Source organism: Chanos chanos, chromosome 2, assembly GCF_902362185.1.
Source record: "Chanos chanos chromosome 2, fChaCha1.1, whole genome shotgun sequence".
Taxonomy (NCBI): domain Eukaryota; kingdom Metazoa; phylum Chordata; class Actinopteri; order Gonorynchiformes; family Chanidae; genus Chanos; species Chanos chanos.
This window is the reverse complement of record NC_044496.1, coordinates 31,522,559-31,534,597: the sequence shown is the minus strand read 5'-3', so window position 1 is coordinate 31,534,597 and position 12,039 is coordinate 31,522,559. Positions and strand designations below refer to the sequence as shown.

General features: G+C 42.7%; 1 protein-coding gene across 1 annotated transcript in view; it reads right to left on the bottom strand.

Moving 5' to 3' along the window:
* Positions 1-3,612: 3,612 nt before the first annotated feature.
* The window catches only part of dock4a (dedicator of cytokinesis 4a), a 61,557-nt gene continuing 53,130 nt past the window's right edge, over positions 3,613-12,039 (bottom strand). Inside the window, exons 44-52 of the mRNA XM_030765241.1 lie at positions 7,939-8,022; positions 7,536-7,655; positions 7,150-7,280; positions 6,917-7,037; positions 6,531-6,612; positions 5,254-5,363; positions 4,724-4,796; positions 4,212-4,273; positions 3,613-4,014 (exon numbers count right to left, since the gene is read on the bottom strand). Of these exons, the coding sequence (XP_030621101.1) occupies positions 3,613-4,014; positions 4,212-4,273; positions 4,724-4,796; positions 5,254-5,363; positions 6,531-6,612; positions 6,917-7,037; positions 7,150-7,280; positions 7,536-7,655; positions 7,939-8,022 (1,185 nt within the window). The remainder of the gene's footprint in view (positions 4,015-4,211; positions 4,274-4,723; positions 4,797-5,253; positions 5,364-6,530; positions 6,613-6,916; positions 7,038-7,149; positions 7,281-7,535; positions 7,656-7,938; positions 8,023-12,039) is intronic.

Genomic DNA, 12,039 nt, shown 5'->3' with positions numbered 1-12,039 from the left:
TTTCTGTGAAAATGGTTAACCGGATGTACCCGCTCCATATTTCATACCGCTCCATATTTCATACCACACCGGACCCAGCGTGTTGAATGGTATGTTAGCAGAGTGTAATGGAACGGTTCGACTATATAGCACCGAATAAGGGTTCTTTTGAGTATGTCCAAGCAGAGCCGAACCGCCAAAACGCTGAAGTGACATCAACGTCGAGAGTAAGTTCAAACCACTGATTTCATAGCGCTTGTCAAACCCCACCACAGTATAAGGCTATTCATCCTGTTTTATCGCGTTGAATCTATTAACAAAACTATGGAAATGTGACAGAAGTGAGAGAGAATGGAGTCCTGGAAAGCGAATGCTTAACATAAATATTGTGTTTGACATTAATAAAACCTTACGCCTCCTAAATTAGTTGAGTTTTATTCAGTTAATGGCAAATATTAAACATTTACAATTAAAAAATTGTCACTGCAATACTCAAAGCTATGACTTGATTACATTTTCATAAAAACACCATTTGTACAAAAGTGGTCACAGACTATATGGAATACCTTTATCTCATTGTGTAATTTACAACTTTACAAGTAAAAAAAAATGAACACAAAAGATAGAAACTAATTCATAAGAGAAACATTCAAGAATACTTGTCGACTGGCCACTGGATAATCAGAACTGACTAATTACAACTGATCCAGTGTGATTGGCTGTCAGTAGTCTGTCTGGACACAGTCACATTGCCTGTACTAAAACTGTCCACATGCAATAATCATAGAAGAAAAGTCATCATTTGTCCTGAACATCTTACTACAGCAATATGTATAGAAAACAACTAAATGCTTATGAAATTACTTAGCTCTGTGTAAACAAAAAGATGGAGCTGTCTGGGTTTTCCTTTTTAAAAAAAAAAAAAAGATTTTGAATTTGCACCTTATCAGAGATGTGATCCTTAAAAACAAACTGCTGTTTTACATCTCTAATATAATCGAATATCTCAAATAAAGGGAGGGTGTGAGGAGTGAACTATAAGTAAAGGGAGGGTGTGAGAAGTGAACTGTAAGTAAAAGGAAGGTGTGAGGACTTGACAGTAATTGCTTGTGGCCTTGGAAACAGACTGGTCTTTGTCAAAAGGAAAATGCAACCATCTGTGCTTGTTGTCCCTTCTGTCTGCCCCTCCCTGTCATCTGAAATGATCTGGACCAAACTTTTCTTGCATTTGTGCTTTTACAACATTATTTTACCCTCAAACAGATCAAACAGAGTTCAGTCTGGGGCAACACATGTTACTGTATCTGTGAAACAAACGCATGGTGTAATGCTGGAGAAATACACAGATACTAAAAAAGGTTTTTTTCCCCCCTTCAGAAATAAAAAGACTGGTTTGATCAACATTCCAAATATCTCTCAACAACCATTGTACGTTCTGACCTTGCCTCAATGAATTCTGGGAAATATTTCTAACCATTAAAAACATTCATTCATTCCTTCATTCTAAGCTGCACATTGTAATTAGGGTTGTGGGGTGCTGGAGCCTATCCCAGTGTTCACTGGCGAAAGGCAGGGAAACACCCTGGACAGGTCGCCAGGCAGACATAGAGACAAACACATTCATGCACACATTCACACCTAGGGGCAATTTAATATCTCCAGTCCACCTGAATTGCATGTCTTTGGACTGTGGGAGGAAACTGGAGCTTCCGGAGGAAACCCATGCAGACATGGGGAGAGCATGCAACCTCCACACTGGGACATTCTTGCTGTGAGGCCACAGCGCTACCATGCCGCCCCACTGAGAACAAGTATGTCCAAATATTAGAGAAGTCATTTTTTCTATTTTATGCCTCAGAGCTGTCATTGCTGTTGCTTACGATGTTAGCTGTTACTTGTCGTTTATGATGCTGTTAACAGAGGCCTTTGGCCATCTGACATGGTTTTATCAAACAGAAATGAACACAAAAAAATCAATGTCTTGTAAACAGAAGTCATAGAGTCACATGGACAGGACTGATCTCAAATGGAGTGTGGAAGTCTGGACTTTGGGCTTATGAAAAACCTGTTTTTACACTGCTGTGGTTTAGGACTCAGTGAACCTAACCCTACACCAGTCCATGTGACCAGCTGTGGGTGGGGCTGAGGTGTGACACCAGCCTCACCCCAGTACTGTGGATATATTGCTTTGTCTTGTACATGCCTCATGCTGACTTCATCTATGTTTCTGCAAACTGGACACAAAGCGCACATTGTTAGCACAAGCCGTCACGCTTACTTTAGTAAAGCAGCCCTAACTAATCTCACTTACATTAAACTCTAAAGTTCATGTTTCTTTGGCACGATACTCAGAGACCACACAGATTCACTACAGGGCATACATCACGGTCAGACAGAGTTTGTAAGATACAAGGTTACTTTGTAAAGAGACACTAAGAGATATGTAGCACCTTTTTCATCATTCTAGAGGGTACAAAAGTGGGATGAGCTGCAAATCTTTATCCATTAAAGGCCAAAAAACACTGTTACATTGGAAACAAGGAAATACTTTACAAATTACAGAAATTGTATGTCTATCAAAAATACTTGGCTAAAAACATGTCAGTTGCAGAATTTCACTCTGAATAGGATATGGACCTGCCAGATCTGAGGATTTTGTTACCCAAAATGCCCTTTTAAATGTTGTGTTTCTAATCTCTTCATGGCTCTTCAGTAACAATGTTCTGAGAGTGGACTGTATGCCTCTTAAAAGACATGCCAATGCAAGCATGAGTGGTCTAATTCCATCCCAGCAACCGAAACCAAAACAGAAGTTTTGGGGGCAGGTGAATGAACCACCGTTCCCTGGGCACTGCACTGTGTGTGTGTGTGTGTGTGTGTAAGTAAAGTAAAGTAAAGTCTCCATGAGAGCACAAACACACTGTGAACAGTGAATTTGTCTCTGCATTTAACCCATCCAACACACCAGTAGTGAACACACAACAGACGCAGGAGCAGTGGGCAGCATTCCTCCGCGCCTGGGGAGCATTAGGGTTAAGTACCTTGCTCAGGGGCACACAGCCTGTGGATGTTGGGCCTGGGAATCGAACCGGCAACCCTCAAATCACAAGCCCGGTTCTCCAAACTTTAGACCACGGCTGCATTTTTTTTTTTCTTTTAAAGTGTGCTTGCATGTTCATCATCACTACCTGGGATGGGTCAAATGCAGAGATCAAATTTCCCCATTGTGTGGACAAACAAAGTAAACTTAAGTTTAAGTTATTCAGACCCTCATCATTAAGGCCCATCCCTAGCAAGATGACATACCAATATCTCCAACTGTGAACCTAACAATTCTGATAAATATCCATAAATAATCAGGAATGGCTTTATATCACAGAAAAGCAAAAGTACTGTCAGGTACCTTCTAATGTGCTTTGTCTCTTCACACTCAGAATATTCAGGTGAACAAAACACCATCTTATTCATGAGATTCATTCCAAAAGGTGAATGTGCTTCATTCCATTGTCAGTACAGTTCAGTCAGCCCATATAACATAATGTGGTCTACTTGTTTATGATGGGGAACTGTTCTGAATGAATGTGACATTACTGTCATAACTATAATCACACACAAGTGTGACAGGGAGGACTCCTACAGCTGGGACACCTTCCTGGGCACAGCTCTCTGACGGGGCTCAGAGTTGATTCTCTGCGTGCGACTAAGGTGGGGTTTGGGCAGAGTGGGGTTATCGGCACTAGAGGGCACAGACAGGCTATAAGGCAATGGAGTCGTGCGTCGCGGATTGTTGCGTTCATAAACGCTGTAAGGTGGGGGAGTCTTACTCCCTCGGCGGATAGGAGCTTCATTGGAGACGGGTAGGGGCAGTGGTGCGTCAGGGGGTGCTGGGTCCACACTGCAGGTGTCGGACATGCTGCAGCGACTCAGAGAGGAGATGCCGCTGCTGTAGCTGCCAGACCATGCTGGGGAGTTCGACACAAGGCTGCTCGAGGGCAGGCCATCAGTGGGAGAGGGAGTCAGAGGAGGTGCAGCTATCTGGAGACAACAGCAATATTAAAGAGCATATTAAAGAATGATGAAAAACTGACTCAGTCTAGCAATTTTGTTTGTTATTTTGTTTTGTACAGTTTTGTTTTTTGTAACGTGAGGCATTTGGTTGCATGCTGTTGCAGGCCTGTTCATATCCATAAACACTGGGTTTCACTGTGATGAGAGGATCAGAGTTAGTTCACCTTCTGAGGAGACCGCACTGCTGGAATTGGAGACAGTGACCTCACGTTCTTCACCAGAGGAGCTGTTAACACACACAGAGAAACACACACACACACACACACACACTGTATTGCATTATTACACACTTTCAGATAAAATGCAGTGTGTGCTGTTATGGGCAGGTGTGCTGCCATGAATGGAGGCTATGAATCAACTGTCCAGAGCCTTACAGAGCCACAGTGGGGCAGACCCAGTCCATTTACCTTTCCCCAAAATAACACATCAGACAAAATATTTCATTAGTTATTTGTGTGTAAAACAAGCAAGACAATTCAAGCAAGGCAACAAAAAAGCAAAATCTACAATATTTAAATCAGCTAATCGAACCAAGGGTTGTGAACATATTACCAACCAGCTGTTGTACTAACACATGGATGGTTAGTTTCAGTATGGATGGAGATTTTCACAATGTTTATTTATATTATAAAAATGTCATATATAGTAAGCCCATCGTGGCACGTAAAGGTTGTACCTGTGTCAGCAGAGGGCGTGGTAGATTCACAGCGGGGCAGCGTGCTGTCCACTATCTGGAGGGGCATTACTCTCTGAAGACATGGAAACAGACAGTAAAACTCAGCCCCTGGCAGCTTTAGTTGTGTGTGTTTGAATTGTGCACCAGCTTTGCAGAGTTTGATTGAAAAGACAGGTTCTGTTCCAGATGTTTACAGATGTATACTCTGTCCCTCATCACACCATGTGACAGAATACTTTTGCAATTACTTACTGTGACTTCATCAGAGGAGTTTTTATGCTAAAAGTAATGAGTCAAATAGCATTATAAGACAGTCTGAGGGTTCAGAGCAGACAGTGGAGTCTCTGTGCTACAGCTGTGCACTGATGTGGAACTAATCAGACAGAGAGAAAAGGTTTACCTGAGAACATGTTTACCTATGTAACTGAGAGAACACATTTACCTGACAGAACAGGTTTACCTGTGTAACTGGGAGAACAGATTTACCTGACAGAACAGGTTTACCTGTGTAACTGAGAGAACAGATTTACCTGAGATGGATCCAGAGGACTGGAACAGATGGCAGTGCAGAGCCTGTCTCTGGGTGACAGACAGGCATTTTCTCTCGAATGCTTGTGTTTGTCGGATGGTAAGGGAGAGGCTACAAGACAAGACAGCACATGTGAGTGTATGCGTGTGTGTGTGAGAGAACGTGTGTAATCAGTCAGGACTAATACTCTAAATGACGCTCAGTCTTTGACGCTCAGTCTTTTTAGCGATGTCTGCTTATGAGGTATTAGGAATCTGACTGATGCACTGATTGTAAGTCGCTTTGGCTAAAAGCGTCGGCTAAATGCTAAATTGTAAAATTGTAAATTGTAAATGCTTTCCTGAGCCGGGCACTATGCTGCAGTCAGAGGACTGGCACAGAGAGAGGGAAACTCGCATGCGCACACACACAGACTATATGACATTCTGAAATCAGGACAGACATTGTCACTAAATCATATCTGTTAAATAAGAATCCCCCCAAGAAACTTTAGGTTTTAGAACAATTATAGCTATATTAGACGTTCCTGCTCCGCTCAGAAATATTTTTTTTTCAATATTTTCAAAAAGATTTTTAATTTCTTTTAATAATTACTAATACAATTCCTGCATAGTCTGTGTGTTCTTATGCTGCATTCCGTTTGCCTCGGAAGTCGGAACTTGGAGTACCAGTTGATACCAGTTGATAACAACGCATTAAGCGGTATTTTGTGCATACAAACACTGTAGCAACATGTTCACAGTCGTACTGTATGTACGACTAATTTAATAAGACACAACTAAGACAGAAGTGCCAGTAAACAGTAAACTACTACAGCTTTCACTACTTCACTACTGGGGCAGCCATCTTGGATTGGTTGGTGAGTCAGGGTTGGTGAGGTTCCTCCGACTTTCCAAGTTGGAAATCCGACTTCAGGGGGCGTTCCCGTTGAAATTTCTGACTGGGAACTCGGAAACTCCGACTTCCGAGTTCAAATGGAACGCACCATTAGCCTGCCAGGCAGACAAAGCTTGCATGGTCTGATGGAAAGGGGGAGGCGTGGTGTGTGGGAAGGGGGAGGCGTAGTATGTGAGAAGGGGGAGGCGTGGTGTGTGGGAAGGGGGAGGCGTAGTATGTGAGAAGGGGGAGGCGTAGTATGTGGGAAGGGGGAGGCGTGGTGTGTGGGAAGGGGGAGGCGTAGCATGTGAGAAGGGGGAGGCGTGGTGTGTGGGAAGGGGGGAGGCGTAGTATGTGAGAAGGGGGAGGCATGGTGTATGGGGTTTGCTTGCTGTCACTCACCTCTGGTGCTGGAGGGGGCAGAACTGGTCACATTATGTGAGCCTGAATGATTGGAGCTGAGGCTTGAGGTAGATGGACTTGGCTGGGGAGAGAGAAGGAGGAGCAAGGGTAAGGCAAAAAAACTCTCCAAGTCTCTCAAATTTTATGAGTTTAAGCATTTTCTGTCTAAATAAGAGGAATTACATAAAAAGAGAGAAAAGAGAGTTAATTGCATATCTTTGTCCTAGATGTGTAGCCTGCAAGCTGTGTCTTTCTGAGGTAAAGACATTAAACTTTTAATCTGATCTGTCATGAGATGATGTGTCATTCTGAAAACTGTAAGTCTGGTGTGAGGAGTTTCACTGTCATTCCATGTCCGAGGAACCGAGGTGACCTGAGTGACCTACCTGCATGTTGAAAACCTCATCAGAGCTTTCTGATTGGCCAGTGATATTGCTCACTTCATTGGACGCCTGTGATGACAGTGAGGATGAGGAGTAGCGGTTGACGGCCGGGTAACTGAGGGGACTGAGCACAGACACACACTTAAGACAAAGTCTCCCCCCAATGAGTTTCAGCCTCAACAATCACACACTGTACAATCTGAGCATGATCCAAAGCTTTATTACTTAACACACACCTGTGTCTGGCCACCATGCGCCCCCCTCCATCTGGACTGATAGTGTTGGGAATGGGCATGCGGCAGGTGCGGGGGCTGCCACTGGTGAAGTGTAGTGGGCTTACACGCATGTACACAGGAAACTCCTGTGGCTGAGAGAAAGGAGAAGAGAAGAGAAGAGAAGAGAAGAGAAGAGAAGAGAAGAGAAGAGAAGAGAAGAGAAGAACACAGTTATCAGTGCTCTCCATGCCAAAGTGAGATCTTCACACAGACTGGGCTACTTTACCGAAGAAGAGCACAGACACAGTCTGGTGCTGCCCAGGTGAAAGCATTTGTGAAATATATTCATATTCATTTCTGACTAGCAGGTGTTTTGAGAGCAGGTGTAAAATCCACACCTGACTCACCTGTATTCTCAGACTGGAGCGCATCATGTGAAACTGGTCGACAAGCTTTTTGTGCAGTGGTCGCATGTCCTGAGGTACAAACTTCTCATGTACAGCCAAGCCAAACTCTAAAATATGTGCCTGGGACACAGAGAGAGAGAGAGAGAGAGAGAGAATGACCTCAACCTTTCTCTTCTCTTTATCTTCTCAGTGAACCGTACCCTACACTAACCATCTGAGGTACTGAGCGCTATGCTGCTGAGAAATTACACATACTAAATTTCATCATCAGTTTTAAACACAAAGATGTCCACCACTTTCTCCAGTTAAACATATGAAACATAGATATGAGCTTTATCTACATGTGAAATGGCATATTTTAAAAGAAACCCAGTGCATGCAGAGGCAGTGGCAATGTCCTGACCTGTTCCATCATGAGCTCTCTGAGGCGTGTGATCTTGTCGGCATCCTCTGGATGATTGGCTATGTAATCTTTAGCAATGAAAGCCTGCAGGAGTAAGGACAGGGGAGAGGGCAGAGAGAAAACTGATTTCCCTTAGAAAACCAATCACTCTGTTGACTCAAGGCTATAGAAAAGAGTTTTCTGCTGAAGACAATTATCAGTGAAAATGCCAAGGCTCTTTTATCAGGCTTTTCATTCTGCAGTCTTTAATTATGACAAAATGATAGTACAAGAAATAGAGAGTTGAAGTGTGCACTTGATTGTCAGTCAGTTTGTCATAACTGTCTGCTGTCACTGTCGTCTTCTTACTGATGGTTAATGGACTGTATGGCAATAGCGGTGAGTTTGCTATTCTGCTGGATAACGAAAAAGAATGACAACAGGATATCTCCTCATTGGGAGACTTAAAAAATACACCAAGCTGATATTTATCATTAACATGGATAATATGTTTTTATAGTTAAGAACTCTGTGGTAACCCATCATCCACACGGTTAAGTGCCTGCTGGGATACAGGAGGACTCTAGCAGACTACTCTGACTGTCTAATGGTTTATATAAAAAGCCCCTAGTCGACATGCAGTTGCCTGGCAACTAAAAGAGGCATATGCTGCAGACATTGATGAGGAGCTGGAGCAGAGTGTAGTCAATATATGCCCTGAGGTCTCAGACAGACAGACAGACACAAGCCTGGATATCACTCATTTCGCAGTGAAATTTCATTACATTTTACAGGCAGACAGATACTCCCAATAAGCCTTAAAAATGTATTTAAACACACACACACACATACACGTACAGACACATGCACACGCACAGACACACTCACGCACGCGCACACACACACACACACACACACACACACACACAGAGTCAAATGACAGCATGCTGTGTTTACAGACTGTGCAAATGTTTTCAACTTCAATATTTAATCTAACAGATGTGTGTGAAAAAAAACCCACTACCAGAACATCCTGTTGTGCCAATGGTATATGGAAATTCTGGTTAATGGTCCTCTGAGAATATTATTAATACTAAAATCACTTAGCTGTAACCATAACCTTATTTCGGAACCCGAACCCAGTAAAATTACAGATATTCTAAAAAAAAAACAAAAAAAAACCTCAGCGCTCTAAACACTGAACCTAGGAATTATTCAGAATAACTCTTCATTGGCCGTACATATAATAAATAACAGCATTAAAATCGCAAGTACAATAATACTCTTCGAATTCAATACCTCTAGCTAACTAAGTTCCTGGATCACATTCAGTAGCTTGGAGATAACTTATCACGTACTCAAAGAGTAGGAATAGGAACGTACACGTTTAATACAACGATCAAATTCAGACGGTACAGAATAAATCTAATGTTGAATAAATTGCAATTCAGGTTGAATGAAGGCACATCCGCTACACACACACACACATACAGCAGCGTCTAAACTACTCTCTAGAAGACAAACAACCAACGGTAGACAATATCCTCGTTACCTTAAGTATGAATGAACAACTACGCGAGTATGATTACTCACTAACTGTACGTTCACACTGAGCGCGGCGAGAGCGTCAAAGTGACCGGAAGTCATTCATTTTCAATGAGAGCCAGCGTCTTTAAGCGGCGAAGAGCGTCGCGGCAAAGGGCGTCGCGGCGAGGGGTGTTTGGGCGTCAAAATACAGTTGAAGTTCGGTTAACCTTATGGTAATGAGATATGACGCGGTTGGGCGGCAACCAATAGAAACTTGGAAGTGCTCCGCTCTAGAGAATTGTAGAGAACACAACAGTATAAACTATTGTTCCCACAAAACTTTTGGTCCTAAGCAAAATGGAGGAGAAACTGATTATATCGGTGGTGGGTTTCCACATGTTGTTCTGTAATGTAGGTTATGCACAAACGTTAGTGTTAATTAAAGACCAAGGCTAGTAAACGTGTCCTATAAACTCCATGCTGGAATTTGACCTAGCCTATCATTAACACAAAAGACACACAACAACAAAAAGCTTTTAAGTAGTGTTTTTCATTAGTTTATTTTGTTACGAAATATGTAATTACCATTGTTAATTTATTTCTGTCATCGGTCGATTTCGCACCTTCTCATTTAAAATATCTCATAAGGTTAACTTATAGCCTACTGGTGGTCAGTCAGCACAAAGATACCGCTCGACCTGTTTGTTTGCTTTATAGCCCCTTTAAAAACATTTGCATAACCAAGCTTTCCGAAGGAACTTGTACCCGCCTATTTCATCAACGGCAGAGCGTCCACAGTGTTCAACAGCGTCGTTGGCAGGGAGGTTTGGGCGACTCTTGACGCTCTCGCCGCTCTCAGTGTGAACGTACAGTAAGAGGCACGCTTAACCAAAAGAGCTATCTGAGTGATGTTCTTGTGGAATGACTTACACACAAAGGGGTGGTGAGGGAGGGAGAGAAAAGGGATGAGGAAGAAGAGCAGGCCCAGCCACGTTCAGGTATGAGAGACCGGAGTTACCGAGGTTAGCAGTAGGAGACCGTTAGCGAGACTTCGTGTTACACCGAAATCTGTGACCCTAGTGGCCGCTGTTGCTACTGGGCTTCTGTGACCATCGAAATCTGTGACCCTAGTGGGTGCTGTTGCTACTGGACAGCTTCAAATCGCTCGCACAGACAAGTTCGTTACGCCAACAGCGTAAGCTCATAGACTGTAAATAAATGCTGGTTTATCACATCATGAAGTAGGGAAGCCATGAGATGCTGTGGATTTATATTTAATTCCGTTTTCTCGTGAAAACATGTTATTTTTTTTGTTTCCTCCGACATCTCGGGGGTATTTAATAAAGCAGGTTTAGTGAAAACTCAGTTAACTTAGAGTAAGTAGTAAACCTCCTAATAGAAGAGTCCTGTGGCTTCATTCTCCTTGCAAAACAAAGCGATAGGGCTCTTCTATTAGGAGGTTTACTACTTCCTGTAAGTTAACTAACTCTGAGTTTTCACTAAACCTGCTTTCTGAAGCACCCCCTTCCTCGAGATGTCGAATTTTTGATGTCATTATCACGAAATGACGAAACTAAATAAACAATTCACCGTTTTCTCGAGATATCGCATTAATTATGTCATTATAACGGGAAAACAAAGTTTCGTTGTTTCGTGATAATGACTTAAATAACTCGAGATTTCGAGAAAACAAAGAAGAATAACGTGTTATCACGAAAAAACGGAGTCAGCATTTAAATGTGAACTAATGGCATCTTAAGGCTTCCATAATAAAGGCTTAGCTTATTGTCAGATTAAATGCTGTTGATTGCAGAGTAGCCTATTTGTGCATTTCTAACGGAGCCAACAACTGATTAAGCTGACCTCACGCTGACAACTTTAGGCCGTCAGAATATGTGACCCCACTGTAGCTTAATCAGTTTAATCAGTTGTTGCCTTCAGCTAAGCCTTTATTATGGAAACTTTGTTTTCCCGTTATAATGACACAATTAATGCGATATATCGGGAAAACGGTGAATTGTTTATTTAGTTTCGTCATTTCGTGACGATGACACCAATAATTCGACATTTCGAGATGTCGGAGGAAACAAAGAAAATAACACGTTATCACGAGAAAACGGAATTAAATATAAATCCACAGCATCTCATGGCTTCCGTACTTCATGATGTGATAAACCAGCATTTGTAAACAAAAAACTCCACACTGCATTCACCTTTATTTGTTTACAGTCTATGAGCTTACGATGTTGGCGTAACGAACTTGTCTTTGCGAGCGATTTGAAGCTGCCCAGTAGCAACAGCGCCCACTAGGGTCACAGATTTCGATGGTCACAGATTTCGATGGTCACAGAATTCGGTGTAACACCTGTTAACCCTTGTAGCGTCGCGGATCTTCCGTAGCGGTGAGCCTGGGCCAATTCTTGTTGGAGACGAGCAGGACCGAACAGACGGACTTACATTACGGCTGATACAACCGGAGCTCAACTGACGCTAAGCCGAACCGCAACTTAGATGAACTGAAAGTTGAACTGTAGTGTAGCTGGACTGTAGGATAGCAGGGACTCTGGTATATCTGATTTGCCAATAGGGGGTGCT